The sequence below is a fragment of the Panthera onca genome, chromosome C1 (genome assembly GCF_046562875.1).
Source record: "Panthera onca isolate mPanOnc1 chromosome C1, mPanOnc1 haplotype 2, whole genome shotgun sequence".
In the NCBI taxonomy this organism is placed as follows: Eukaryota; Metazoa; Chordata; class Mammalia; order Carnivora; family Felidae; genus Panthera; species Panthera onca.
Genome location: NC_138346.1, coordinates 490,494 through 518,016, shown reverse-complemented (window position 1 = coordinate 518,016; position 27,523 = coordinate 490,494). Strand labels below are relative to the sequence as shown.

Here is a 27,523-nt window from a genome sequence, read left to right as displayed (position 1 = left end):
CAGGGCGGGATCGGAGGGACGCCGGTGCGCAGGCTCAGTCGGCCGTGGCTCTGGCGGCGCAAGGCCTGCGGCGGCGGTGGCGGCAGCGGCGGGACGGGGACGCGGACGTGAGTGCGTGCGCGCGGCCGCCGGGGGTCTGTGGCCGAAGGGCCGCGAGTCGGGGCGGCGGGCTGGGGGCGTCGCGCGCCGAGGCCGTTCTCGAGTGCGAGCCCGCCGGGTTACGTGCCGTCACGTGGGCGCGCGGGCCCGACTCCCGGCCGCGGCTCGAGCCCGCGCGCTCGTTCTTCGGCCCCTGGCGGTGGCGCGCGTGCCGCGGGGAGGCTCGGAGAGGCGCGCTCATTTTCCCCAGGTCGCGCAGCGCTGGTGAACCCCGCGGGCAGCGCTGGCACGCGCGCCGGTTCAGGTTGTCTGAGCTCCAGAAGAGGGGCGCGTCCCCGTCCCCTGTCCCCTCGCCTGGGTAGGTCTGGGGGCTCCCTGTACACGTCGAAAGTCGCCTGCAGCTCGGCGGGCAGCCGGAGAAGCTTCCTTACCCCGCCCTTTCCTTTGCTACACTTTTTACACTTGGTAACGTACACGTACGACATAAAACGTACCATTCCAACCATTGTCAGTTGTACTCAGTGGCTTCCACCCCTTTTCGTGTCTTCAGGCCTGGTTTAGTCCTGAAGGGCGAGGGGCTAAAAGACAGCTTTGTGACGGCAAATGTCAGACTGTCAGAGGGTGGCGCATCTGGCTCCCAGCCAGGTGTGCAACTCAGGGCATTCCCGAGACGGGGGTCCTGCAGGAAAACAGCCCGGGTCAGGATCGAGGGCAGCGCCCCTGCTCTCGGACCGCCTCCCCCCTGGACAGCAGGTCTGTTCCTGGACCTGGCCCGGACTTGGACGCCTCGGGCTCCTCTCCGGGCAGGTGCTTGCCTCTTCCCAGGTCCTAGTGTTTCAGAGTCACAGGTCCCATCCCTTGCTTTTGTAGGGCAAGGGCGATGGCACCCCATCTGGTGCAGCCTGGGTGGCGCTTCTGGCGGCAGGCGGCGTGCACTCTGGGAGCCTCTGTGCAGCACAGGACATGGGCAGGGACGTCCAGGATCCCCAGGCTGGGCAGCCCGTGGGGAGCCACGGCCACCAGCCCCCGGGTCTACAGAAGTGGCTTTTCCACGTCCCCCCGGGCCCCGGAGGTGATGCTGACCCGGGAGCGCTACCCTGTGAAGCGGCTGCCATTCTCTGTGGTGTCTGGGGAAGACCTGGCAGCCTTTGAACGCATCGTCCCCGGCAGGGTCATCACAGACCCAGAGGTGCTGGAGGCTTCAAATGTGGACTGGCTTCGAACGGTCCGAGGTGAGTGAGGGTCTGTGCACACCGTGTCCCTCAGGAGGACAGCGGTGTGTGCTAGCAGTGAGAGGAGATAAGACAGCACTGAGCTCCGGGTAGAGGACCACGGGGTGACTGTCACATATGCCTTCTTTTTTTAAAATTTTTATTATTTATTTTATTTTATTTTTTTTTTTACTTTTTGAGAGAGAGAGACGGAGCACGAACAGGGGAAGGGGCAGAGAGAGAGGGGGACACAGAATCCGAAGCAGGCTCCAGGCTCTGAGCTGTCAGCACAGAGCCCGACGTGGGCCTCGAACTTACGGACCGTGAGATCATGACCTGAGCTAAAGTTGGACACTTAACCACCTAAGCCACGCAGGTGCCCCCACGTAGCCTTTCTTACACTGAAGAAAAGCTGTATTGTGGTTTTAAAGTGTTCTGAGAACAAAATTCATAGAGGTTTATTGGTGGTATGTGACATCTGCGAATAAAAGCAGTGTCCCCTGGCTGCTCTGAGGGGGGTGTGCCGGTCCCTGCAGCTGCCCTAACAGCCACCCACTGGGCGGTTTACAACAGGATGTAGTCTGTCTGATCAAGGCACGGGCAGGGCCGTGCTCCCTCCAGAGGCCCTGGCGCAGGCTCCTTCCTGCCTTGTCCAGCTCCTGGTGGCCCCGGGCGTCCCTGGGTTGTGACGGCTTCCGTGGGTCTCCGGCTCCATCCTCACGTGGCTTCTCTCCATGTGTGTCTGTGTCTCAGGTCTCCCTCTGCTTCTCTTGTAAGGACCCCTGTCATCCCCCCGAATCCAGGATGATTTCGTCTCTAGATCCTTGGTCTAATTACATGTGCAAACACCCTTATCCAGATGAGGTCAGGTGCACAGGTTCTGAGGGACAGGACGTGGACCCTCTGCCCCTGGCATGTCGCTGGGACAAGGTGTGGGGCTGCTGTTTGGCCACCCCTGCCTCCCTCCTCTCACCACACCTGTCCGCACCAGCACACGCCTGGGCACCTGCTTGGTGGTTCTCGTCCGTCCAGACCCAGCATACCCTTCCCATGAGAAAGATTTTGTAAGTCTCTTCTCTCCTGAAATGTGTTCAGCGGTAACGTAACCCGTCTACTCAGACAATGATCAAAACCCAGCACGACGTCTTTTCTGTAGTATTGAAGAGACCTAGGAGACAACCAGTTTACAACGAAGTAATGTATTTGTTTATTTTTTCAAATGTTCATTTATTTTTGAGACACACACACACACACACACACACACATACACACACACACAGAGCATGAGTAGGGACGGGGCAGAGAGAGAGGGAGACACAGAATCCGAAGCAGGCTCTAGGCTCTGAGCTGTCAGCACAGAGCCCATCTTGGGGCTCGAACTCACGAACCGTGAGATCACGACCTGAGCTGAAGTCTGACACCCAAGTGACTGAGCCCCCCAGGTGCCCCACGAAGTAATGTATTTATTTCTGCTGTGTTGGTTGTGATCTCTCTTCTTTCATTCTTGATTTTATGTATTTGGGTCCTTTCCCTTTTTGATCAAACTGGCTAGGGATTTATCAATTTTGTTAATTCTTTCAAAGAACCAGCTTCTGGTTTCACTGATCTGTTCTTCTGGGTTGTTTTTTTTTTTTTGTTTTTTTGGGGGGTTTAGATAGCATTGATTTCTGCTCTAACCTTTATTATTTCCTGTCTTCTGCTGGTTTGGGGTTTTATTTGCTGCTCTTTTTCTAGCTCTTTAAGGCGTAAGGTTAGGTTGTGTATCTTTCTTCCTTCTTTAGGAAGGCCTGGGTTGCTATATACCGAAGTAACGTATTTAAACACATAATGCCTGGATGGGCCGGGCAGCCCTGTCTGCAGGCTGGGCCTGGACTTAGCCCCTGCAAGGGCTGTGCTGTTGGTGGGGAGAACTCCGAGGAGGGTCCACAGCAGCTGGGAAATACTGTGCGTCTTGAACCGGTGCGTGGTCTTGAGCGAGTGGGATTAGGGTGTGGGCTCAGGCAACGTAGGCGGCTCCTGTGAGGAGGCTGGAGACACGGGAAGTCCTTGGCCTGTTCTTTACAGGCCAAGCGCCTGAGAGTAGCAGGGCTCCCAGCCCCACCCTGCCTGCTAAGTGGGGACCCCACAGGGGTGACGTGGCCCCACCGAGAGCCCCCCGCCCGCACAGGGTCTGCAGGCTCACGTGCACTCCTCCTGGAAGCAGGACAGAGTGCTGTCCACCCCAGGCTCAGCCGGGCCGGGCCCCCATCCCGGCTTGGCACCGCTGCCTGGCTGGCCCTTGGCCAGATGGACCTGAGCTCCACTGCCCATAAACGGGGGAGGGGCTCCCACCTTGGAGGTAAGAACCCAGTGTGCTTGGTGCTCGAGGCTTGGGGTGTCTTCCTTCCGGGCCTCCAGAGCGGGTGGAAACGGTGCCTGGGATGGAGACCGTGTGCCTCCTCAACCTGGGCAAGGGCGGGCTGTCCCCTGGGGGCCCTTCCTAGGAGCCTCACGCTGGACGGCCTGTCCGCCTGCAAGGCTGCACATCGTGTGTGCCTGCGTGGGGGACCCCCCGCTGCCGAGACCCTGACTCGGGAGGCTGGCACTGCAGCCAGCCCACCTCCGAGCGTCCACGCGGTGGGTGTCCGCTGAAATAGTTTGTTGAATTTTTCTCGAAATAGCCCTTTACGTGGCTTTCTTTGGGGGAGAAAGCAGCTCTAAACTAAACTACACTTTAACATTTTAATCTTGGAGTTGTATAGAAGATACAGCCAGTAAATGCTGATTAGGGCTTCGTGATTCTTTTTTAAAGGTTTATTTATTGTGAGAGAGAGCATGCATGCAGGGGAGGGGTGGAGGGGAGAGGGAGAGAGAGAGTCCCAAGCAGGTTCCACGGTGTCAGTGCAGAGCCCAGTTCAGGGCTCGAATCCGTGATGGTGAGATCATGATCTGAGCTGAAATCAAGAGCTGGACACTTAACTGACTGAACCACCCCGGCACCCCAGAGCTTCATAATTTTCTAAAGCATAGTCTTTATTTGAAATGGAAGCTGTCATTAAATATCTTGCCCAAACATTAGGTCACTTGCTCAGAGGTGAATCCCAGAGATTTAGTGAGCGCCTCACCGAGTGCGGGTCTGGGGGTCCCAAATGTGAAGACGTACAGGAGGCTGACCTGAGGGACAGGGGCACGAACGGGGTGGGCTGCACGCCAGGTGGCCGTGAGGGCCCGGGAGGCCAGCACAGGAGGTTTTCTCGGGGCACGAGGGTGTTCCGGGGCCGGAATCGCCAGTGCAAAGCCCTCGGCAAGGGCACGCTTGGCGTGTTTGTGGGCTCGTGAGACCTGTGTGCAGCTGCGGTGGGTTGGGGAGGGGAGGGGAGGTCAGAGAGCAAGGGGCTAGGTCGTCGAGACCTCTAGGGCCGTGTGGGTCCTGGCTTCTCCCCTGAGCCGATGGGGAGCTACTGGGAGGCCCTGGGAAGAGAGGGGCCCGTGGCCTGACCGTGGCTGCCGCGTGGGGCACAGGCTTTCACGGCCCAGTCAGGGAAGCCCGGAGGAGCTCGGAGAAGACTCACAGCGTGAGTCTTCAAGGGGCCGTCAGGAGAGATGGGCTCGGGTGCCAGGTGTGCGTGTGGAAAGAAGAGTCCCGGGTTTGCTGATGGCCAGCTGGGAGCCCTCGGGGCCATGTCTGTTGTGGGGCAGTTGGGAGCCCTGGGATCTGTCTGCTGTGGTGGGTGACGTGCGTTCACGGAGGGCGGTCTCCCACACCCGGGAGGGGCCGTGGGCCAGGTGGGTGCCTTCCGTCCCGCAAGCCCGGTGGCATCCAGAGTGTGGGAGAGGAGCCAGCTTCTGCCGGGGAGTCGGGATGGTGGAAGGAGAAGGTGGCAGGAAGGCTCAGAAGCCACAGGAAACGGCTGCCCCAGCGAGAACTTGGGCCGACCGTGGCTCTCCGCTGGGTGAGGGAGCTGCTGGCAGACGGCGGGCTGGATGCTGTGCTGCCCTGACCCGTGTGCGGCTTTTGCTGGCTTGGGCAGTTCTGGGGCCTCTTCCGCTCAGATACCCTTTCCCGCAGTCCTGGGCCATGTCCCCAAGCCGTGTCTTTGATGATTTTCTGTTCTCTCTGTGGGTGCCTGCTGTTGACATATTAGAGCATTTCCTCTCCCGTGACGAGGTAAATGTCCCAAGAGTGGGACATCTTGCCTGTTTTCATTCTCCGTGCCCTCAGCAGGCCCCGACACACAGGGTGGGCACACAGACACCGTTGGGATCCCTGCAGTAGGTGACTGAAGCCTGCAGGGTCTTCACGGGTGGCCAGGGTCCCTGGACTGTGCTGTCCCAAAGGAGCAGGGCTGGAGGGCAGACATGGTTTGTTTGATGAAAACTGAATGCCAAGGGGCTTTCAGAATCCGGATGTGACACCGGCACAGAGGATGCCAAGATGGCAGCGCCACGGATCTGGCGTCGACGAAGGCCTTCGCTGAGCTCAGCCGGTTGTGGCTCTCAACGGACAGAGGGATTTGCAGACGTGCAGGCTGAACAGCTAAACGGAGCGAAAAAGCACGCACATCTTACAGATACAGAGCTCACGGCCTTGGTGGATGAGACTGGCAGGTTACGAAGGTGTAGGAACCATGTGTCTTCTCCAATTCAAGGAGGTAACTCACAACAATGAGCTGCTAGAGAAACAGAAAATAGAAAAAAGAATGAAAGAATTAGAACAGAAAAGAATCCTCCCTGAGCGGAGTGTCAAGGAAGCTGAGGACAGCGCTGGGAGGCGCTGATGGCACGGAGGGCCCAGGTGGAAGGCTCTGGGGAAGCTTGCTACCCCCTCCCGTTGCCGGCACGGGCAGAGGGGCCCACATGGGGAAACGCCCTCTCTTCTGCCCCGATGGGCACTTTATTTGGATGATTTGGTAATCCTGTGTTTCCTCCATCACCCTGATCCCCTTTCGGATCCTGGCTCTGCCCGCCACCGCTCAGGGCACTCTTCTCCCTGGGGTGGGGGGGGGGGGGGGTTGAGTCACGAACTCCCGGGGGGGGGGGGGACAGTGGGAGCCGGGCGGGTAGGGGAGCTCTGCCCGAGCCTACTACTAGTTATGCTGGTTGGACCAAGGAAAGGTGTCTGTGCCCCACCCACTCTGCTTCCTCTAGCCCAAGGATGAGAGCGGATGGCCAGAGGGGCCGAGGGTTTCAGCCTCCACTCCTCCCTGTCCCATCCCCTCCAGAGCTTTGGCGCTGTTCCCTCTGCAGCGAAGCCTTTCCTGCTTTCCCCCTTTCTGTTCCTCTCATGAAGCCCTCAACCCGTGAGTCTCCACACAGATAAGGAAGAAAGGAGACGGGGACACAGCTGAATTTAAGTGAACCTTGGTGGCAGTCTGCCCGAAGATGCCTTCCTGGGTTCCTCCCACACGTTCCGAGAGAAAACGCGGAAATAAGCCAGCAGCACCTCCACGGCTGCCTCCCTCTGGCCCGTGTCATCAGGTGGTCCCCGCAATCCCAGGGTCTCCTGGAGCCTTGGGGCAGTGGTGAGCCGGAGCTGGCCTGTCCTGGCTCTGGACAGCCAGTTATCAAACAGTTGTTAGAGGGGCACCTGGGTGGCTCAGTCGGTTAAGCATCCGACTCTTGATCTCAGCTCGGGTCCTCATCTCAGGGTCGAGAGGTCACGCCCTGTGCTTGCTCCACACTAGGCGTGAGGCCTACTTAAAAAAAAACTCTTAGAATTCTGTTGCAGACCAGTTGTAAAACACAGCCATTACTAAAAATTAAGTTACATAGATATGTAATTAAATTACGTTTAAAACAAGGAGAATAAAAGGTGCCTGGGGGGCTCAGTCAGTTAAGTGTCTGACTTCGGCTCCGGTCATGATCTCACGGCTTGTTAGTTCGAGCCCCACGTCGGGCTCTGTGCCGACAGCTCAGAGCCTGGAGCCTGCTTTGGATTCTGTGTCTCCCTCTCTCTCTGCCCCTCCCTTGCTCGAGCTCTGTCAGCCCCTCTCTCAAAAATAAAAAATAAAATCAAATAAAATAAAACAAGGATAATAAATATGCAGAACTTACTTTTTCCTGGGGCTCCTGGGTGGCTCTGTCAGTTGAGCGTCCTCTTGACTTCGGCTCAGGTCGTGATCCCAGGGTTGTGGGACTGAGCCCTTCGTCTGGCTCCGTGCCGAATGAGGAGCCTGCTTGGGATTCTCTCCCCCTCTGCCCCTCTCCCCCATGTGTGCCTGAGTTCCCTCAAGAAAACAAAAGAAACAAACAAAACCCAAAAAACTTACTCCTTCCTAAAAAAAAAGGGAGCAAGATAAAAACTACAGCCAGATGGTGAGGCTCCGTGAAAAGTCACTGATGGGAGGATCCCGTGTGAAGCGTGCCTCCTGCCTTTCTGAAGCCCCCTCGCCTACTTCCGTACTTTTAACAAAGCCAAAGGGGCAGAGAGGAGCTTGACCATCTTGGGGAGGCAGTGGTCAGGAACACCGACGGGCTGGCCTGGAGGGGCTCCTGCCGCCACATCTGGGCGTCAGACCAGTCGTGGCAGCAGAGGGCTGGTGTGTAAGCTGGTGCGTCCAGTAAGAGCCCACGAGGCCCCATGGGTATGATCGAATAAGTATGTGAGAGGGAAGGGCAGCCCCTCTGTGGGTGGGAAGTCAGCTAATAATGGCAGGTGGAGGGATGGACGAGGGATGGACTGGGCCTCTTCTGGCAGACCGTCCCCGAGCTCGCACTGGCGGTGGAGGCGTGGGCAGCGACGGGAGACTTGGAGTCTCAAGTGTCTCCGCACAAGAGAGTTACAGTTAGGGAATCACGAGCCTGGCGGGCGCCCCTTGCCCTGGGTCCGGGCCTGGACGTGGATGCTGGGGTCTCCCCCACCCCCCTGCGGGCTGAGACGGGACCCATTTTTGACACCCCGCTCTCGTCCTTGAGGTCTGTGGGCTTGTTGGTAACGGTGCCCCTGCGGGTCGCCCCCCCAGAGGAGCGTCGCTCGGAGGGTACACTGACCTGCCCTCCGTGTGTGACGTGCTCCTTGGCGTTGCAGGGAGCAGCGTGCTGCTGCTGAGGCCGCGGACGACAGAGGAGGTGTCCCACATCCTCAGGTATGGAGCCCGCCCCGGGCGGGGGCCTCACCCGCGGACTGGAGCTGACTGGGGCCGGGGGCGGGGGGGGGGGGTTGGGGACATCCGGTGGCAGATTGGCCTTGCCGTGCAAACGGCGTTCTTTGATGGCTTTATGTCAGTAAACCGTCGTGTCTATTCTAGAACAGTTGGAAAACATAGACAACCATAAAGGAAAATATTGCAAAAGCAACCAGTGTTTTCCCTCCAGAAGTAACCGCCGATGACATTCTGTTTCATCTGCCCTGGTGTGGTTTCTGACTGTTACTGCCTTGTGTCTGTGATGTGACGCCTTCTCCCCCTGCCCCGTTTGGCCGTGTCCGCGCCTGTTTCTAGATGCTGATTATTCTCCCATGCCGGTTTTTGAGGTTGGAGTGTAATCGACGTGCAGTGTCCTGTTGGCCTGCGGGGGATGACGCCGTGTTTTGATAGTTTTCCCCGTTAGCAGGTGGTCTCGTGACTACGTGTGGTCCCCATACGGTCCCTGCAGCGTTCCTGACTTCCCGTGGGTGCCTCCTTCCCGGGACCGATGCACGTTATAACCGTGACCTTGTGCCTCTGCATCCGCGCCCCCCCAGCTGGCAGCCTTCTGTCCTCCGTGGGCCTGTTTCTGTTCGTTTGGTTTTCTGGGTTCCACATGTGAGATCATACAGTGTTTGCCTTCCTGCGTCTGACTCACTTCGCGTCGTGCCCCCAGCGCTGACTCTTCCACGCCACGTCCAGTGCGTGAGGGGGTGCACCCCACGGTGCTCTGCGGCTCACTGGCCTCCCGGAGCTGCCAGAGAGCACGCAGCGGGGCCGTGCACCTTTACGCTCACGTAACCGTGGCTTCGGAATGGCCTCCGTGAGCGCACGTGGGCCCACGCACGCTCACCGTCAGCCCACCGCGGGGGGCTCTCCACCTGCCAGGGCGGCCCACGTGATGTGCGTGCGTGGACTGCCTCCCGCGGGCAGGTGCGCTCCTTCTGCAAAGCCACACCCTTATGGGCCCTCCGCTTAGGCCTTTGCGGAGTTGGAGCCTGGCCGCGGATGAAGTGCCACCGTGACGTGGACGTGTGTGGAGCGTGGTGGGGTGGGGGGGAAGGAGCCCGGGGGCTGGGAACTGAGTGGCTCTTGGGGAGCAGCAGGGGTGCGGCTGGCACTGGCACTTTGTTCGAAGAGGGGCGCCCTCGCGTGCCACCCTGTCTGGCATCTGGGAAAGTGCCGGCCTCGCGCTCCGTGCAGTCTCTGACAGACACGGGCCTCCTCAGACTCGTCCCACGTGGGGACCCAGGAGGCTCCCCCATCTGGGCCGCGGCCAACGAGAGAGGGTACGGAAGCAAGGTTTAGTGGCCTCGCAGCCGGGTGTTGGCCTGCGTGCTGTCCTGCAGGGATGACGCTGTGCGTGACGGGGGGCCCTGATGCCCCCTGTGCATGTCTCAGGCACTGTCACGAGAGGAACCTGGCCGTGAACCCGCAGGGGGGAAACACAGGCATGGTGGGGGGCAGCGTGCCCGTCTTCGATGAGGTCATCTTGTCCACCGCCCTGATGAACCAGGTCATCAGCTTCCACGACATGTCCGGTAAGCCCATCCTGCCCGGGGTGCCTTGATTGCCGGCCTGTGGCGGGGGCCCCGGGGGCCCCCGCTCTGTGCGCCCGGCCCTCTGGGTGTGTGTGTGCCCTGGGGAATCATTCAGCTGGTCACTCGGGGGCCTGTGCTGGGGGTTCGTGGTGAAGGGGAGGGCTGTGAGTCCCTGTGACCCTGGCATTTTTCTGGCCAAGATGGCCCTGTCTGCCCTTGTGGATGCGGTGCCCCGTCTGAGGCACAAGCCAGCGTGCAGACCCTTCCCGCCCAGCGGCCCCAGTGGCCCCGGTGGCCCCGTGGCTTGTCCGTCCGGCATGACACGTCTGTGGTGGGGGCCCTGGGCACAGCACCCGTCCTGCTCCCTGCAGGCAGCACCCAAAGCACAAACTGTCGTCAGGTTCGTCACGTGTCCCTGGTGGGGGTCCCCCGGGACCTCTCCTGTGGGAGAGGCAGGAGCGGCCTCCTGAAGGGCCCCCACCCCTGCACCAAGGGCAGGGCAGCCGGAGGAGGCGCGGCTCCGAGCCGTCCACCCGGCGGCCACTCTGAAGCCCTCCTGAGAACACTGCTCTCTCTTGTCCCTCCCACACGAGGGTGAGCGTACATGAGGGTTTTCTTCTCTGGTTTGGGGGGACATATGCCTTTTCCTTGCCTGGATTCTGTGGGGGGATGGCTCTCGGGTGGCTGACCCCTGTGGGCCCTCCCCCATGAGTCCTTGCTCCTGTGGGGCCGGGAGCCCCCCCCCGTCCCCCCCGCCCCGAGTCAGCTCTGCCCGCCCGGCAGGGACCCTGGTGTGCCAGGCGGGCTGTGTCCTGGAGGATCTCAGCCGTCACGTGGAGGAGAGGGGCTTCGTCATGCCCCTGGACCTGGGGGCCAAGGGCAGCTGCCACATCGGGGGAAACGTGGCCACCAATGCCGGCGGCCTGCGGTTTCTGCGCTACGGCTCACTTCACGGGACCGTCCTGGGCCTGGAAGCGGTGAGCTGGGGGGCGCCGTCCGCCGTCCTGTGTCCCCCCGGCCCTCCTGGCCGTCTCTCAGCACGGACTGTGCTCTCCTGTGAGGTCCGCGGGAGCCCTGTCCTGGCTGGGCTGCTGGGCCGCTGTGCAGGTTGCAGGGACAGCTGGGGTGGTGCAGGGTGAGGTCGAGACACGGGGGGGGGGGGGTGGGGGGGTGGGCCCGATGCCCCCTCAGCTGCACCTGGCTGCGCCCCCTTCTCCGCCTCCCTCAGGGGTCTGCTGGCTTTGGGGGAATGAGTCTTTCCTTCAGCCTGATTAAGTAACGCCGGGCCCCGCGTTCCCGAACCACTCCGGGGTGCGGTGGGGTGGGGGGGCCCGTGCCTGGCTCTGCTTTCTGAGGCGGCTCTGGGCTGCGGCAACACCCTCCCCCCCCCCCCCCCCCCCCCCGCCCCACCGAGCATGGTGGTGGGAGGGGAGGGGAACCTGCTGGGACCGAGGGCCGAGCCTGCTTCTTTCGCCCGTTAGGTTCTCGCGGACGGCACGGTCCTGAACTGCCTGAGCACCCTGCGGAAGGACAACACGGGCTACGATCTGAAGCAGCTCTTCATCGGGTCCGAGGGCACGCTGGGGGTCATCACGGCTGTGTCCATCTTGTGTCCGCCCAAGCCCAGGGCTGTGAGTGTGGCTTTCCTCGGTAGGTGGGCCGGCCGCCGGGTGGACGGCTCGGAGCCGCGCCTCCTCCGGCTGCCCTGCCCTTGGTGCAGGGGTGGGGGCCCTTCGGGAGGCCGCTCCTGCCTCTCCCAGCTTCGCTCTCTGTTCCCAGAGGGGTCAGGACCTGGCCGCCTTGGTTCCCAGAGCAAGGTCTGGAGCGGACCCTGTCCTGTCTTGGTGCAGAGCACACTTTATTCTGTAACAAAACTGGGGCTTTGCTCGGCTCTTCCATCCGTTGGGTCCGCTGTTTAAGTAGCTTATGCTGGAAGATGCTGGGGGAGATCGTGTCATTTCTTGTGTGTTCATTACTGTGGGGGAATCAGTCACGCCTGTGGGGACGCACCGCCTGCCCTGTCGCTGCCCGTCCCCGTCGGCTCGCAGCATGCCTCCTACGTCGGGCCTTCCACCTGGGACACGCTCCTCGTGACGCGTCCTCTGTCCCCCGCTGTGTCTGCGGTGACTTCGTTCCCCCCCCCCCCCCCCCCCCCCCCGTGACGACACTGTCACTGGTCCACAAGCACGTTGGGTTTGTTTTTGTTCCTCCTGTCGAGCGTCACTGTGTGGCCTGTGGCTCGTGCTTGTGGTCACGGGGAGGCCGGCTGCCCTCCGCCACTGTAGCTTCCGGGGACTCTGGCGCTCTGTTCTGTGGTCACTTTAAAGGTCTTTTTGTCTTTGGTCTTCTGTGATTTGGGGCGCGTTGTGTGTGGGTCTCGTGAGCTTCCTGCACCTGTGGCTTGATGTCTCACCAGTTCTAGAAGATTCCTGTCTTCCTGTCCCTCAGGGCTGTCACTGAACCCACGACACAACTTTCCAGTGTGTGCTCTCGCTCTGCCGTGTTTTCCACCCTTTCACACTCCCGTCACGTCTGGGCAGTCTCTTCCCGTCTGATCTCCATTTATGAGCGCTGCCGAACCCCCACGTGCCCTGTCGTCCCTGCCATGGCACCTCCATGTGCTCCTTGGATGTGCAGAGCAGGCACCTGCCAGCCTCGCGCTGTGCAGGACACACTTCCCCGCCCCCCCCAGACTCTCCCTGCCTCACCTCTGAAAGGCTGCGTGCATCCCACCCCTCCTGCCGCAGGGTCGCCTCCGGCCGCCGGCAGACGAGCTACCCGGGCCTGTGCTGGGCCTGGCTGTGTCTTGAAGCCCCAGATGAATTTCCCACGGAAAGCCGAGTGCTGGTTGTGGGAAGAGAGCTACAACGAAGCCGTTCCCAAACACTAGCCCTGCGTTCTCGTTACATCTCGGCCCCTCTGCTTCCCACCACCTTCCCGAGGCTGCCCAGCTCGCCCAGCGCCCTCCCCTGGGGTTGGGGTCGGCGTGGCCGCGGTAAGGGGGGGACGGGGTGGGTGTCGGGGGCCGTGGGCTCTGGGGCCTGAGGCTCTGACCCTTTGCAGGTTGTCCGGGCTTTTCTGAGGTCCTGCAGACCTTCACCACCTGCAAGGGGCTGCTGGGTGAGATCCTATCCGCGTATGAGTTCATGGATGCCGAGTGCATGTGGCTGGTCACGCACCACCTTCGCCTCGCCAGCCCGGTGCAAGGTACTGACCCCAGCTGGCGGGCGGCATCCCCTCCGGGCCTTGGGTCACAGGGGAGGCTCGCAGGCCGTCAGTCCTGCCCACAACCTGGGAAGGTGTGGCAGGAACCTGGGCAGGTCGGTGTGTCCGTGGCCCCGGCGTCGCCACAACTGGCTGAGTGCAGAATTCCTTTATGCGCGTTTTATTTTTTTTTTTAATTTTTTTTTTCCACGTTTTTTTTTTTTTTTTTTTTTTTTTTTGGGACAGAGAGAGACAGAGCATGAACGGGGGAGGGTCAGAGAGAGAGGGAGACACAGAATCGGAAACAGGCTCCAGGCTCCGAGCCATCAGCCCAGAGCCTGACGCGGGGCTCGAACTCACGGACCGCGAGATCGTGACCTGGCTGAAGTCGGACGCTTAACCGACTGCGCCACCCAGGCGCCCCGATTATGCGCATTTTAAATGCGCCCCCAGTGCGGGTCCCGTCGGTGCTGCCGGTTGTGCCAGAGCGCCGGGGCCTTTGAGAACCCAGATGCACTCGTCAGAAACGCTTCTCTTCGACTCAGAGGAGTATCTGTCCGTGACAGATCCCAGCCGGTTCATTCCAGACCAGCACACGGGACGCTGATACCACGTTGCAGAAAGTGTCTGTGCCTCGGAACCTGTAGATCCTGGTACTTTCACCTCTGAGATCTGCCCTAACAGATGGTGGCACTGCAAGGCTGCAGGGCTGGTTCTGGCGAGGGCCCTCGTCCTGGCTTGCAGACGGCCCGGAGCTCTGTGCTCACGTGGCCTTTCCTGGTGGTGGTGGTGGTGGGGTTCCTGGTGCCCCTCCCTCTTCTTACGAGTGGGGTCAGAGCCCCACTCTTATGACCTGAGTTAGCTTTAATTACCTCCCAAAAGGCCCCGTGTCTAAATATAGTCATGTGGGGGGTGGGTTAGGGTTTCACTGTGGGAGTTTGGGGGTCACAACTTAGTTCAAAATAGTCATAAATATGGAAAGATCTTTATGCTCTAAATTTTAAAAGTCCATCAATTAACAATTTAATTTTGAGAGAGAGAGGGCATGCATGGAGGGACCAGGAAGCAGGGAGAGAATCCCAAGCAAGCCCCATGTTGTTAGCGCAGAGCCTGATGCAGGGCTTGAACCCACGAACCTTGAGATCATGACCTGAGCCAGAGTTGGACGCTCAACCGACTGAGCCACCGAGGGGCCCCTAAGACTCCTTTCATAATCATGTTTTACTTTTGTAATTGGAAAAGGAGCCAATAGAAATGTAAAAGCTCTCCGTGTTTTCTATGACGTGTGAGAAATTTAAGAGCAGAATGTGCATTTCAGCATGGAAAAAGCCACTCTCTGGAAAACACTGTTCTGTTTACAGTAGGACCAACTTGTCGTGTTTTCCCAGAAGGGACAATGTAGTGCTGAAGGAAAAGGCGGTTCAGTGAGTTTATTTGTGATTTCAACAAGTGTAAAGATAAACTTACAGTAGCCTTGAAAAAACAAGCTGAACGTTTTCTTATAGTTACTAACATACCTTTTTTTAAACTTCAAAAAAGATATCTTGGGTAAACGGTACACGTTTTTCTTTTTTGAGAGAGAGAGATCATGGGTGTGTACATACAGGGAAGAGGGGCAGAGGGAGAGGCAGAGAGAGAATCTCAACCAGGCTCCGTGCTGAGTGTGGAACCTGATGTGGGGCTTGACCCCATGACTCTGGGAACATGACCTGAGTTGAAATTCAGGCTCCACTGAGCCCCCCACCCAAGTGCCCCTAGTATGCATTTTTTGCACGAACTGCTGAGCATTGCGGGCACAGTGGGCCACGTGGGCTTGGGGGTCTCTCCTTTAGCCCGTGGCCTCCCCACCGTGTGTGGTTTTGTGGGAGGGGCCCCATCCAGGCGCCAGTGCTGAGGGTTTCGTGGTGTCATGTGGTAGTTCATGTGTTTCTGGGGAGCGTGGTCTCTCTTCCAGTGGAAGACCTGTTTTTTGTTTATTTTATTTTAGGATGATTTTTACAAGTTTATTGTTTTTAGTGATCTCTACACCCAGCGTGGATTGAGCTCAACCCCACGGTCCAGAGTCACGTGCTCCTCGACTGAGCCCCCCAGGCGCCCCATGAAAGACCTGTTTTTATTTATTTTTTAATAATTTTTTTAATGTTTATTTTTTTGAGAGAGGGAGAGAGTGCAAGCAGGGGAGGGGCAGAGAGAGAGGGAGGCATAGAATCCCAAGCAGCTCCAGGTCCTGAGCTGTCAGCACAGAGCCTGATGTGGGGCTCGAACCCATGAGCTGTGAGATCGTGACCCAAACTGAAGTGGGACACTTACCCGACTTGCCCCCCAGGCGCCCTGAAGGACCTATTTCTAAACTGAGCAGAGGCTTCCTGCTGTGTGAGCTGCCTGCCCGATGGCCCCACAGGGCTGTCGGAGACGCTCAGCCCAGGCCCATCCTGACTGTCTGTCTGCCGGCCTCGCCTCTGCTCATCCTGCTTTCTGTGCCTTCCAGAAAGTCCCTTCTATGTTCTGATCGAGACCTCAGGCTCCAGAGCAGGCCATGATGCTGAGAAGCTGAATGACTTCCTGGAGCAGGTGCTGAGCTCCGGCCTGGTGACGGATGGGACTGTGGCCACAGACCACCTGAAAGTCAAGGTGCGTGTGCCGCTGGCCCCTCCCTGCTTCTGTCGTGCTGAACTGGTGCAGGACGTCTGCACGGTGCCGTGCGTCCGGCTCGGGGTGTGCGCTGTCCGGATGTGGGCAGGTGTCCCTCGCTCTCTGCAAGCACACTTTTGGGTGTCTGTCTTTATCGGTCATGTTCTGTGTTATTTTACTTTATGTTTTAAATGTTTTATTTATTTTTGAAAGAGCACAAGTGGAGGAGGGACAGAGAGAGGAGGACAGAGGATCTGAAGCAGGCTCTGCGCTGACAGCAGCGAGGCCGATGTGGGGCTTCAACCCGTGAATCGTGAGATCATGACCTGAGCTGAGGTTGGACACTCAGCAGACTGAGCCACTCAGGTGTCCCTATCATCAGTATCTTAAACAAAAGCAGAAAGATGGGGCGCCTGGGTGGCTCAGTCGGGTTGAAAGTCTGACTTCGGCTCAGGGCACGATCTCGCGGTCCGTGAGTTCGAGCCCCGCGTCGGGCTCTGTGCCGACGGCTCGGAGCCCGGAGCCTGCTTCGGATTCTGTGTCGCCCTCTCTCTCTGCCCCTCCCCTACACCTTCTCTCTCTCTCTCTCTCTCTCTCTCTGTCTCACAAAAATAGATAAAAATTTAAAAAAAAGGCAGAAAGAGCTGCCAGGGGACGTGGGAAGGTGTGCCTAGAACTGAGGCAGTCTCGAGGGCTGCACTTGCCTGGGAGAGGGCATTGAGGTTGCCACCAGAGATCATTCGGCTCTGAGGCCAAAGGAGGGAGAAGGAAGCCATGGCTGTGGGAGCCATCGTCACCGTTACTGTCACTGGGGGACTGGGGTGCTGTGTGCCGTCCTCCCCAGTTTGTGCAGCGTGGTCCCTGGGGCGCTGTGTGGGAGCAGCCGGCAGGAGCGGGGTGGTGGGAGGGCTGGGGCTGACCAGGGGCGGGGGCAGAGGCCGTGCGGGCGAGCGGGGCGGGTCTCAGGCCGGCCCTTACGGTCTGCTCAGTGGGTTCCTTTCTCCGCCTTATCGCTGAGCCTTTCTCTTCAGTTGTTTGTATGTTTAGCAAAGGGGTCAGACGTTGTCAGTGCCTCAGCCCCTCTCCTGACGAAGGGTCTCAGGGCACTTGACCGTCTTCCCGCCTCTATGGCCCCGTCGTCTCCACTGGGTGACGTCACCACTGAGGGAGACCCAGGCAGGGGCGTCCTGTGCTTCCCCCGCGGTGTCACGCAGCCAGCGCCAGCGCAGGAAACGTGGGCAAACCCTTCAGTCTCCGGATCGGCTCGGAGCTGTTCTCTGCCCACAGGCATAGTTGTTTCCTTTCCGGTGTTTCCACGCCCTTACTTCTTCCTGAATGCAGTGTCCGTCCGTGGTGGGAGTGCAGGCCCCGGGGGCCGTGAGAACAGAGGCTCCCGCCCTGTCCTGCACACGCGGGCATTTCCACTCCGCCGACCGAGGCTTGGGCAGCAGGAGGACAGCGGGAAAGCCAGTGCTCCCTGCTTCTGCTCAGAGCGAGTCCCGAGAGCCGGCCGCTGGGGTGGGGTCGCCGCCGCTCCTCCTGTGGGGGCAGCGGCCACGGGGCCGCCACGTGTGCCCACGCTGGTCCCTGCCCCGTCTGGACTGCTGGCTTCACAGCCGTGTTCTCAAACGGAGGAGCTGGGCAGTGCCGGCTGGGCAGGGCACGACACGGTGGGGGATGTCCCCACAGGGGCGTTTGAGCAAAGACAGGACAGAGGCAGGAGTGGTCCTCCAGGGCCCCGAGGCAGGGTGGGCAGGGTGGGCAGGGTGGGCAGGCGGCGGTGGGGGGAGGGCAGGTCTGTGGCCACGGAAGGGTGTGGTGGGTGTGAATGGAGGAGCCCGTGGGCAGCCGGACTGCCCTGCAGTGCTCCAGCTCGTGGTCCAGCAGCATAGCGGGCTGTGTGGGGTCATTGCCGGGTTCTGTGCGTGTGAGGCAGGTGGCGGAGGGAGCTGCTGAGGGTCGGAGGCAGAGGGATCTTGGAGTGACCCCTGACGCCGATGACAGAATTGGGGAAGCCGGGACACTGCCTGGTGGTGAGGGGTCCGGGGTGGCGAGGGGCCCACGGGAGTGAGGGGCTGTTGTTCTTCCTTTGGGGGCGGTCCTGGCACTGTGATCGTGTGAAAAAGCCAGGGCACGAGTCCTTACTTGTAGAAATTTTGCCATGACGCTTCCTGGATCCGGGGGACATGTGGAGGGCAGGACAGCGACCACCCTGCAGCCGAGCGATGGCCTGCTTGGCGCTGCCTGTCCTCTGCTCCATCGTGAGGACTTCAGGTGTCCCTGGTGACAGGTCAGCAAGCCTAGGCAGTGACCCATGGACGGATTTATCTGGAAGGGCAGTGATGTGATGGGTCCCCCACAGCCCGCGTATCCCTGTGGCCCTGTCCCCCCCCGTCTGCAGGGTCTTCCCTGTCCCAACCCTGCCCTCACTTGGCTCCTTGCCTGCCGGTAGCCCCAACCAGCTCCCACCCTGTCACCTGCAGTGTCCTCGAGCGAGCCATGGCCACGTTCTGGGGCCCCATCTGGTACTGGCTCTTGGATCAAATCCCCGTGCCTATCACCACAAGAACGCTTCCGTCACCCGGAAAGTTCCCTCATGACTGTCCCAGTCCCCCCAGGCCCCAGCGTTTTGACTGCCATCAGCATAGACACCCTTCGCGGCGGCCCTTGACTCTGCCTGTTTTCTGTCCATCCTAGGCGCTGTGGGCCCTCAGGGAGAGGATCTCGGAGGCGCTGAGCCGCGATGGCTACGTGTACAAGTACGACCTCTCCCTGCCCACCGAGAGGCTCTACGACCTTGTGACTGACCTGCGCGTGCGCCTCGGCCCGCGGGCCAAGCACGTGGTGGGCTACGGCCACCTGGGTGAGCTGCGCCGGGGTCAGCAGTGATGGGGGAACCTGGGACCTGGGAGAACCCTAATTGTCTTCATGGATCTTTGGGTATTTTGGAAAGGACCTGGTTTGTGGTTCGGAGGCAGGGCGTGTGGTGCCGGCTGGTGGCCCCCAGAGTGGGCGGTTGCGGGGGGGAGGTTGTCCAGCGTCGAGGACGGTGAGAATGGCCAGGGGCTGGGGGCAGCCACCACCCACACCCCCGTGGCGCTGTCCGCGTGGCTCAGACTCTCCCTCGTGAAGGAGAGGACCCGAGAGCATGATGACCTCGCAGTGGGGACCATTTCTTCATCAGGACGCAGATGTGTAAACCACAGGAGGGGGGGCTGCTAACTGGGACCACATCGAAGTAAACGCTCCGGTTTGTCAGACCACTGAACGGGAATGCTGGCGGGCAAAGGCACGGGGCTCGCAAACCTAGCGTTCAGGGAGGAAGCCTGGAGGAAGCCACGTCTGCGCGGTGGGCTCCCAGAGGGGGGCTGGGGGACGGGCACGGAGGGCATCTTCACCTAGGGCCGGGGGCAAGGACGTGCAGCTGGAGCCCCCGGGCCAGAGCCCGCTCCTCGAGGGGCACTGACAACAGCTCCTGCCACCGACGGAGATGGCGTCACGGCCAGAGGCGGAGTCGGGCCCCCACTCTGTGAGTCGAGGGGGGTGTTGAATTTGTGGAAAGCTGCTTCTGTGTCTGCGGATGCGACCCGGGCACGGTTTCCTGTGGTTGTGGGGTGGTGCACCCTAGACCCCCTCCTGCAGGGGGGCTGTGACCCGCGGGTGAGCCCGGCTCGGCCCGGCCCTCTGCACCCTGCGTGGTCCACGTGCCTCTGTTCTGCACGGGGCTCTTTCGGTGGCCTTCCGGGCCTGGCCATCCTGTAAGGTCCCTTCGCTGTGTCCGAGCTGGGCGTTGGCCTCTCCCTCTGGGCCCAGCGGGGTCTGAGTGGTTGGCGTTACCACCTCCTTGACTGTCCCCTGGGAGCTGGCAGTGAAGTTTCAGGGCCGGAGGCGTATTGTGTTTTGGGCGGCGGGGGGCTGAGCACGGACCCGTGTCCTTACCAGCCGTGGGGCCGTCCTGGCTGAGTGCTCTTGCCAAGTTTGCTTTCTGGGAGTTTGTCCGTTTCTTGTAAATCTCAGCCGTGTTGGCACAAAGTTGTTGATCCCGCTCCTGCTCCTCTGTCGGGTCGGCCCTCACAGGTGGCCCCGGTTTCCGTCCCGATGGGGTTTCCTCTTTGCCGCCTCCCTCTTGTTTCTCACGCTTGTCGGTCCTACCGCGTCCTCCGTTGATCCTTTCCGCTGCACCTCGTTTTCTCTTTTTTTCTGTTGTTACCTTTATTACCTCCTTCCCTTCTGCACTGAGCCTGCCCTGCGGCTCTTCTGACTGTAAGTCAAGTACTCTGCCTGATTTTCAGCCTTTTTTCTTTTCTAGCATAAGTATTTGGGTTTCTCTCTGCGCACCAGTCTCGCGGACCCCAGGGGTGACTGTCTTAAGTAGTGTCTCTGTGTGTGGACCTGTCAGACTCCATGTGATGTCTGAGGGTCCGTGAGGCCAGCACCTGCTCACGCCGGCCCGGGAGCCCCGGCGTCTGTGTGCTCGGCCAGGAGGGTGCGCCAGGGAGCCAGAGTCGGGCACTTTGTGCCGCCTGCTGGGCATCTGGGCTCCCGGCTCCGCTGCTGCCCGCCGGCCCTCCTCGCCCTCTCCCGCCCTTTGGTTTCTGAGCTGCCTGCCGTCCTGACCTCGGCCCCGGGCTCCAGGGAGAGGACAGGGCGGAGGGCGAGGCCGGCCCCACTCGGCTCTGAGAGCCTCCTCTGTGGACGCTGGCCAGCCTCCCTCGTACTTTCTGATTCCCATTCTCTTTTCTCTGACCCATCAGTTAGGCAGAAATGTGTTTGTAAATTCCCAAACGTACAGGAGTTTTCTAGCTGTTGTTAAAATTTCTGACTTGTTGTTTGTTGCATAGAAGCCTGTGAGCTTGGTCACACCGTGTGTGCCCCTCAGGTAGTGGCCCGGCTTCCTGACATTTCCCGAGTCCTCGTGGAGAGCGTGTTCTCCGCGGTCAGGGGGCCAGTGTTTGTGCACACAGACCTGCTGTGTGAGCGCTGGGTCGTGCCCGGGTGCTGCGTACCGAGCGGGGGTCAGAAAGCCTCACAGCGGCCGCAGGCTCTGTGGCTCTGTGAGTGGTGAAGATGGAGGGAGGTCACATCGGTCATTCTGGTAGGTGGGCTCTTTTGTCACGACAGGCTCTTCTGGGCCCCGGAATCGCTCTGTCCTGGGAGCCTGCCTTGACTGATACTGTGCAGTGACACAGGTTTCCTTGCATTTAGTTGTTTTCCTGACACGATGTGTTTCTTCCCAGGACTTTCGACCGTTTTCCATCCTTATGGCTTAGATGTGTCTAGTAGATGGCAAGGAGTTGGGGCTTCTTTGTTACACAGTTTGCCGCTTGCTGTTTTATTTTATTTTATTTTGTTTATTATTATTATTTTTTTGTTTCTCAATGCCGAAAACCTCGTGGGTTTATTTTTATTTTTTATTTTTTAAATTTTTATTTATTTTATTATTTATTTTTTAATATAACTTATTGTCAAGTTGGCTAATATACAGTGTTTACAGGATGCTCTTGGTTTTGGGGGTTGATTCTCATGGTTCATCGCTTACATACAACACCCAGTGCTCATCCCAAGAGGTGCCTCCTCGATGCCCATCACCCACCCTCCCCTCTCTCCCACCCCCCATCCACCTTCAGTTTGTTCTCTGTATTTTAGAATCTCTTACGTTTTGCCTCCCTCCCTCTCTCTATTTTTTTCCCTTCCCCTCCCCCATGGTCTTCTGTTCAGTTTCTCAAGATCCCCATATGAGTGAAAACATACGATATCTGTCCTTCTCTGACTGACTTATTTCACTTAGCATGATATCTTCCAGTTCCATCCACGTTGCTGCAAATGGCCAGATTTCATTCTTTCTCATTGCCATGTAGTATTCCACTGTATATATAAACCACAATTTCTTTATCCATTCATCAGTTGATGGACATTTAGGCTCTTTCCATAATTTGGCTATTGTTAAAGCGCTGCTATAAACATTGGGGTAAATGTGCCCCTGTGCATCAGCACTCCTGTATCCCTTGGGTAAATTCCTAGCGGTGCTATTGCTGGGTCATAGGGTAGATCTAGTTTTAAGTTTTTGAGGAACCTCCAGACTGGTTTCCAGAGTGGCTGCACCAGCTTGCATTTCCACCAACAATGCAAAAGAGATCCTCTTTCTCCGCATCCTTGCCAACATCTGTTTTGCCTGAGTTGTTAATTTTAGCCACCCTGACTGGTGTGAGGTGGTATCTCAGTGTGGCTTTGATTTGTATTTCCCTGATGATGAGCGGTGTTGAACATCTCTTTATGTGTCTGTTGGCCATCTTTGGATGGCCGTCTTTGGATGGTCTGTTGGTCTTCTTTGGAGAAGTGTCTATTTAGGTCTTCTGCCCATTTCTTCACTGGATTGTTTTTCAGGTGTGGAGTTTGATAAGTTCTTTATAGATTTTGGATACCTACCCTTTATCTGATATGTCATTCACAAATATCTTTTCCCATTGCATCGGTGGCCTTTTAGTTTTGTTGATTGTTTCCTTTGCTGTGCGGAAGCTTTTTATCTGGGTGAGGTCCCAGTAGATCATGTTTGCTTTTGTTTCTGTTGCCTCTGGAGACATGTTGAGTAAGAAATTGCTGCGGCAGAGGTCAAACAGGTTGTTGCCTGTTTTCTCCTCTAGGGTTTTGATAGGTCTCATCTAGACTTCAGTCCCTACTACAAAGTTGTAATCATCAAGTCAGTATGGTACTGGCACAAAAACAGACACATAGATCAATGGAACAGAATAGAGAACCCAGAATTGGACCCACAAATGTGTGGCCAACTAATCTTTGACAAAGCAGGAAAGAGTATCCAGTGAAATGAAGACAGTCTCTTCAGCAAGTGGTGCCGGGAAGACTGGACAGCGACATGCAGAAGAATGAACCTGGACCACTTTCTGACACGGGACACACAAATAAACGTTCGTTGCTTTTAAACTCGAGCATGTTGTTTACTCCATGGAGGGGAGAGAAAGCTTAGCTGTCCCCTCTGCCCTCCTACGTTCTTGGGCTGGGCCTGAACGTTAGACCATGCAGGTTCACTGGCTGTGCATCAGGCCTACGCCAGGGAGGCTCAGCGGTGAGTGGCTCAGGCGGTTAGAACCGGGGCTCATGCAGCATCGTGACAAAGGACACCGCGTCTTTAGAGAGGTCCCAGGCAAGGCAGGCGACTTTGGGCTTCTGACGGCAGAGTGCGGGGAGGTGGGTGTGCGCACCGGGCGCCGGAGGGATGGTGGGCTCGCCGCGCAGACCCCTGCGGTCCGGCTGGCCGGTCGGGGCCCACGGCCGCCCGGGGCTTGGCTCTCCTTTCCGGGGGCGGGGGCGACACCCTGGCCTGTCTGTGTCTTGCTCTCTGGCAGACGGGGAGAGCAGGGGGCTTTTCTTGGATCTGCTCGTTCTCGGTTTTCTCCGGCTCAGGGTGGCCCTTCTGCTGCCATCACTCATGTTGCTGGAGCCGCTGGGCTCCGGGACTCCCACTCTTACTGTGGGCCTCCCGTCCTGCGTTTCTCTTCTCTGACTTACTGCCTTCTCTTGCCTACTCTGTTTCCTCATTTGAACCTGTCCCACTTACAAATCAGGGAATCGTACATGTGTGTCTGTCCTCCGTACCGGCCTCAGGTGCCACGTGTACCCTTAGCTTATCGGAGTTTGAAGTTAATCAGTGTCATTATCCTCCTCCTTCTAAACGCTGTGGAGTGGCTAATTCTATGTGTCTGTGTGGCTGGGCCGCGGCCAAACACCAGCCTCAGTGTCACCGTGAAGGGGTTTTTTGGATAATGTTAATATTTAAATCAGCAGTAAGCAGAGCAGATTACTCTCCGTAATGTGGCTGGGCCCCATCTAATCAGTTGAGGGCCTTAGAGAGACCGAGGTCCCCAGAGGAGGAGCGACTTCTGCCTCCACACCGCCTTCGGACCCAAGCTGCCTGCTGGCCCGCCCCGCCAGGCCCTTCAGTTGTGTGACCCGCTCCCTTCAGACCTCGCTCCCCATCTGTATGCGGGCCCACACCCTGTCAGCTCTGCTTCTCCGAGATCCCCGACTGACACGGTGCAAGGACCTTGAGACCCGTGACTTTCATTGTCATTGTCCTCTCCTGGTTCACGCACGGTTTCTTGGGGTCTATTTCAGTTTTCTTTTCTGAGAAAAGAGATGATGTTATCTCGCGTGCTCCGTGTTTGTCCGGGCTCAGCCAGCCTGCGGTCCTTCTTCAGTCTTGTGTCACAGCCTCTCCCTGAATCTCAGCTTTCAGTGTCCACTAGTGTGGGGCAGTAGGTGACAGAACATCACAGATTGTATTTGCCTGACAACGTATTGATTTTGTTGCGATTTTGTTTCCAGTGGACTTACGCACCCGCGTCTGGTTGACGGCTCCGTCCTGTCTGCAGGGTGAAGGCGTTCTGCCGTCTGTGACTCGCGTGTTGTTGCAAAGTCAGCTCCCCGTGAGAATGCTGCCCTCCCCCCACAAAGGGAGTCTGTTGTGTTCTCTTTCCCTTTGTCTTTGGGGTGCTTTGGGGTCACTGGTCTGTCTGGGTGAATGTTTGCACGTCCTGCCTGCAGTCTTTTGGGCTCTGGTTTTAGAAATTGCACTCCCCTTCTCGCTTCACATCTGACTCCCTGTGTCCCCCGGTCTCCTGGCTCTGACTCCTCCGTGTCCCCCCCCCCCCCCCATGTCCCCCGGTGTCCCCAGGGCTGCAGCCTGTGGTCCCCGTGTCTCTCCTGCTGTTCCCGGCTCTGAATCCCCCATGTCCCCCAGTCTCCCGGCCCTGTCTGCCCCGTGTCCCCCCATGTCCCTTGCTGTCCCCGGCTTTGACCGGCGCTGCATCAAGCTCCCATGTTTGATTCACGTTCTCATTAATCTCTTGCCGTGAGTCATGTGCCTTGAAGCCATTCATTGACTGTTATGTTTCAGTGATTTGTGGTTTCTGTTTCTAGAAAATTGACTTAGATATTTAAGAACTTTGCCTGGTCAGTGTTTTATACTCTTTATCTCTTTTTATCTCTTTATACTTTTTTATCTCTTACTCTTAACATATGACACGTTTGTGTTCAGTTTCCGGAAGTTACAGGGTCAGAAGTCTGTGCCTTGGACTCTGCTGGCTCCTGCTCATGGTGGTTGCTTTCCTTGTGTGCAGGTCATTTTTGTTGTGGGCTCCTGTATTTAGGGCTTTGTGGGAATTATTTGGGTGACTTCCTTGTGCAGGGAGAAGGAGTGGGGGTGGGGACCCGGGTCCCCGAGCTGGAACCTCTTTAATCTTCGCGTTCTTAGCTCAAGTCTGCGGGAGCACTGAGGTGGTGTGAATTCTGGCTGTGGCTGAGCATACCCGGGCGGTGTGTGTGGACCGGCTTTCCCGGGCAGCTCCCTGGTGGGGCTCTGGTGCCTTTGCCCTGAGTGCGTCCGTGGGACCGCTTTGGTGGGAGAGGGTACCTGCTCTGCTCCCTACCCCTGACAGACCCGGAGGGAGGGAGGTGGGGTGTGAGAAGCTCTGGGTCATCGGTCCGAGGCCGCAGCCCTGCCCCCTGTGCCCCCTGTGCTGCCTGGGGTTTGCCGCTCTAGCCTCTAGGGGCCCCTCCTGCTGGCGCCCCGGCTCCCTGCGTCTCAGGGTGGGCGGCAACCCTCCCTGGGCCCTACGCACCGTCTGCTCTGCTCGGCCCTTTCCACCTTCCTGACCTCCGAGTCTGGGACGGGGGCCTCCTGTCTGCGCATCTGCGGTGGCTCCCATGCTGGCTTTGCATGGCGGTCACACCAGCAAATGAACGTTTACCTCCTGGGTGAGGGCCTCATGGCGGGCAAGTCCGCCTCCCTCCTGCCTCTGGGCGCTGGCGGCTGCTCTGTGTTGTCCCTTTCCTCCCCTCAGCCCCACAGAGGTGGGCGCACCAGGCTCTCCTCCGGCCAGACTGCAGCCCCCTCTCCTGCCCCCATTGTCTCGGGTTAATCCTGTGTCTCGTCGTTGCTTTGGGACCCCCGAGGGGGGTGCGTGTGGGCAGAGGCAGAGCCAGGGCGCATCTGGATGTCTCAGTGAGGCCAGAGAGTGCCGGGCCCCAGCAGACCTGAGGGGGAGGCTGGGAGCCAGGACTTTGTGGCGGGCGTTGGCTGGGCGGGGATGGGGCTTTCCTGGTACCGTGGGAGAGGTGGGTCTGGGGACCACCACGGGTGCTCTCACCAGCTGGACGGGTGGTCAGTGACTCTTGGCTGGGAGCCCTCAGAGAGGGCCACGAGGACAGAGGGGAGGACTCGGAGAGACCTCCCAGAAGACAGGAGCGGTCACCAGCAGGCCACTTCTGTCACTGCAGGTCAGTGGCCAGTGGTGTGAGGGCAGGAAGCAGGCGTGAGGGCAGGGGCAGGACTGGGGGTACCGACGAAGGGGTCTCAGCTTGCCCTGCCTGACCTAGCGCCCCTGTCCTTGCAGGGGATGGGAACCTGCACCTCAACGTGACGTCAGAGGCCTTCAGCCCTTCGGTGCTGGGCACCCTGGAGCCCTATGTGTACGAGTGGACGGCCGAGCAGCGGGGCAGCGTCAGCGCAGAGCACGGCCTGGGCTTCAAGAAGAGGGGCGTCCTCGGCTACAGCAAGCCGCCCGAGGCCCTGCGGCTCATGCGGCAGCTCAAGGCCCTCTTGGACCCCAAGGGCATCCTGAACCCCTACAAGACGCTACCTGCCCAGGCCTGACAGGGCCTGCCGGGGGACCAGTGGGAGACATGGGAGGGGCCTTGGTCCTGTCCTGGTCTTGCTGTCCTGGTCACAGTGGGCCTGCAGGGCTGGCTGGGGGCGTGGTGGGGGCGTGGTGGGGGCGTGGTGGGGGCGGGTCCCTCCTGGCTGTGCTGCTCAGCCTCTGTGCGGGCGCCCTCCAGCCCTCTGCAGGTTGGGAGGCGGCCTCCTGCTGCACGTGCCGGGCAGGCCGGTGGGCGAGCAGTTCTGCCCACTCTGGAGACCGGCTGCAGCCGTGGGAGGGGACGTGGGTGGTCCTGTCCCCCATGTGGCGTGAGCCCCCGGCAGAGGTGATGAGCTCTGTGTGGGGTCTGTCCCGGGTCACCAGGGTCACCTTTGAGCCAGAGTGACAGGGACAGTCTCCGCCCTGGAAGGCATCATTCCTCCATTTTCTGGAAGGTCTGTGCATTGGCAAGACCATTGTCAGAGGTCAGCCATTAGTTTTTCGTCTCGGTGGTTTGCTGTGATGTGTCTGGTCTTCTGCATCAAAGGTCAGTGAGGCCAGGGGCCAGGCCCGGGCACATTGCTTCCACGGCCCTGGCCTGCTAGTTGCTGTTGCCCTGGGGCCTCCTGGGGCTGTGGAGGTCTGAGGTTGGGTATGTTTTCGCTTTCTGGCCGTCATGAACTTCCAGTAAAAATGGGAATTAATCACGACACTCTCCTTGTTTCTTTTACTGGAAAATAATCTCATAAAGGCTGCGGTGAGGTGCCTCTGTGTGCCCTGTTCCCTAAGTGCTGGAACATGAGGGCCGACAGAGTGACCCCAGGCCTGACCCCTTCCCCTGTCCTCATCGCTCCGAGTAACCTAAAACCCCGCCTCCTGGGCCCATGGGTTTGGCCTCACGTGGGTTTCCTAAGTAATCAGTTCATGTTAGTGACATACAGTGAGGGCTTTGTGGCTCCAAAATGACTTTCAGGGATAGTCGTATGACTAAGAGGGTTCACTGTGAGAATTAAAATAATGCACGAAAGGGGCGCCTGGGTGGCTCAGTCGGTTGGGTGTCCGACTTCGACTCAGGTCATGAT

The 27,523-nt window shown here is 58.9% G+C and overlaps 1 protein-coding gene across 3 annotated transcripts; it reads left to right on the top strand.

The window, feature by feature from the left end:
- Positions 1-27,151, top strand: D2HGDH (D-2-hydroxyglutarate dehydrogenase). 3 transcript variants are annotated; one of them, XM_078450626.2, is made up of 10 exons: positions 1-107; positions 970-1,331; positions 8,317-8,374; positions 9,815-9,954; positions 10,738-10,931; positions 11,436-11,604; positions 13,018-13,161; positions 15,647-15,789; positions 18,487-18,652; positions 26,199-27,151. In XM_078450626.2, exons 2-10 carry the CDS (start codon positions 980-982, stop codon positions 26,456-26,458), a joined length of 1,626 nt encoding a protein of 541 aa, XP_078306752.2. In that variant the 5' UTR covers positions 1-107; positions 970-979; the 3' UTR covers positions 26,459-27,151. The 3 variants fall into 3 exon arrangements, with proteins under 3 accessions (XP_078306752.2, XP_078306754.2, XP_078306753.2); XM_078450627.2 differs by lacking the exon at positions 970-1,331 and having other exon boundaries at positions 26-107; XM_078450628.2 differs by lacking the exons at positions 970-1,331; positions 8,317-8,374 and having other exon boundaries at positions 17-107.
- Positions 27,152-27,523: the final 372 nt, after the last annotated feature.

Bases quoted from the DNA above. Each gene is read 5' to 3' on its own strand.
- D2HGDH (XM_078450626.2), top strand. From the start codon at position 980: ATGGCACCCCATCTGGTGCAGCCTGGGTGGCGCTTCTGGCGGCAGGCG. The intron at 9,955-10,737 runs GTAAGCCCATCC...CCCGCCCGGCAG, and splicing joins CAGCTTCCACGACATGTCCG to GGACCCTGGTGTGCCAGGCG. The intron at 15,790-18,486 runs GTGCGTGTGCCG...TGTCCATCCTAG, and splicing joins CAGACCACCTGAAAGTCAAG to GCGCTGTGGGCCCTCAGGGA.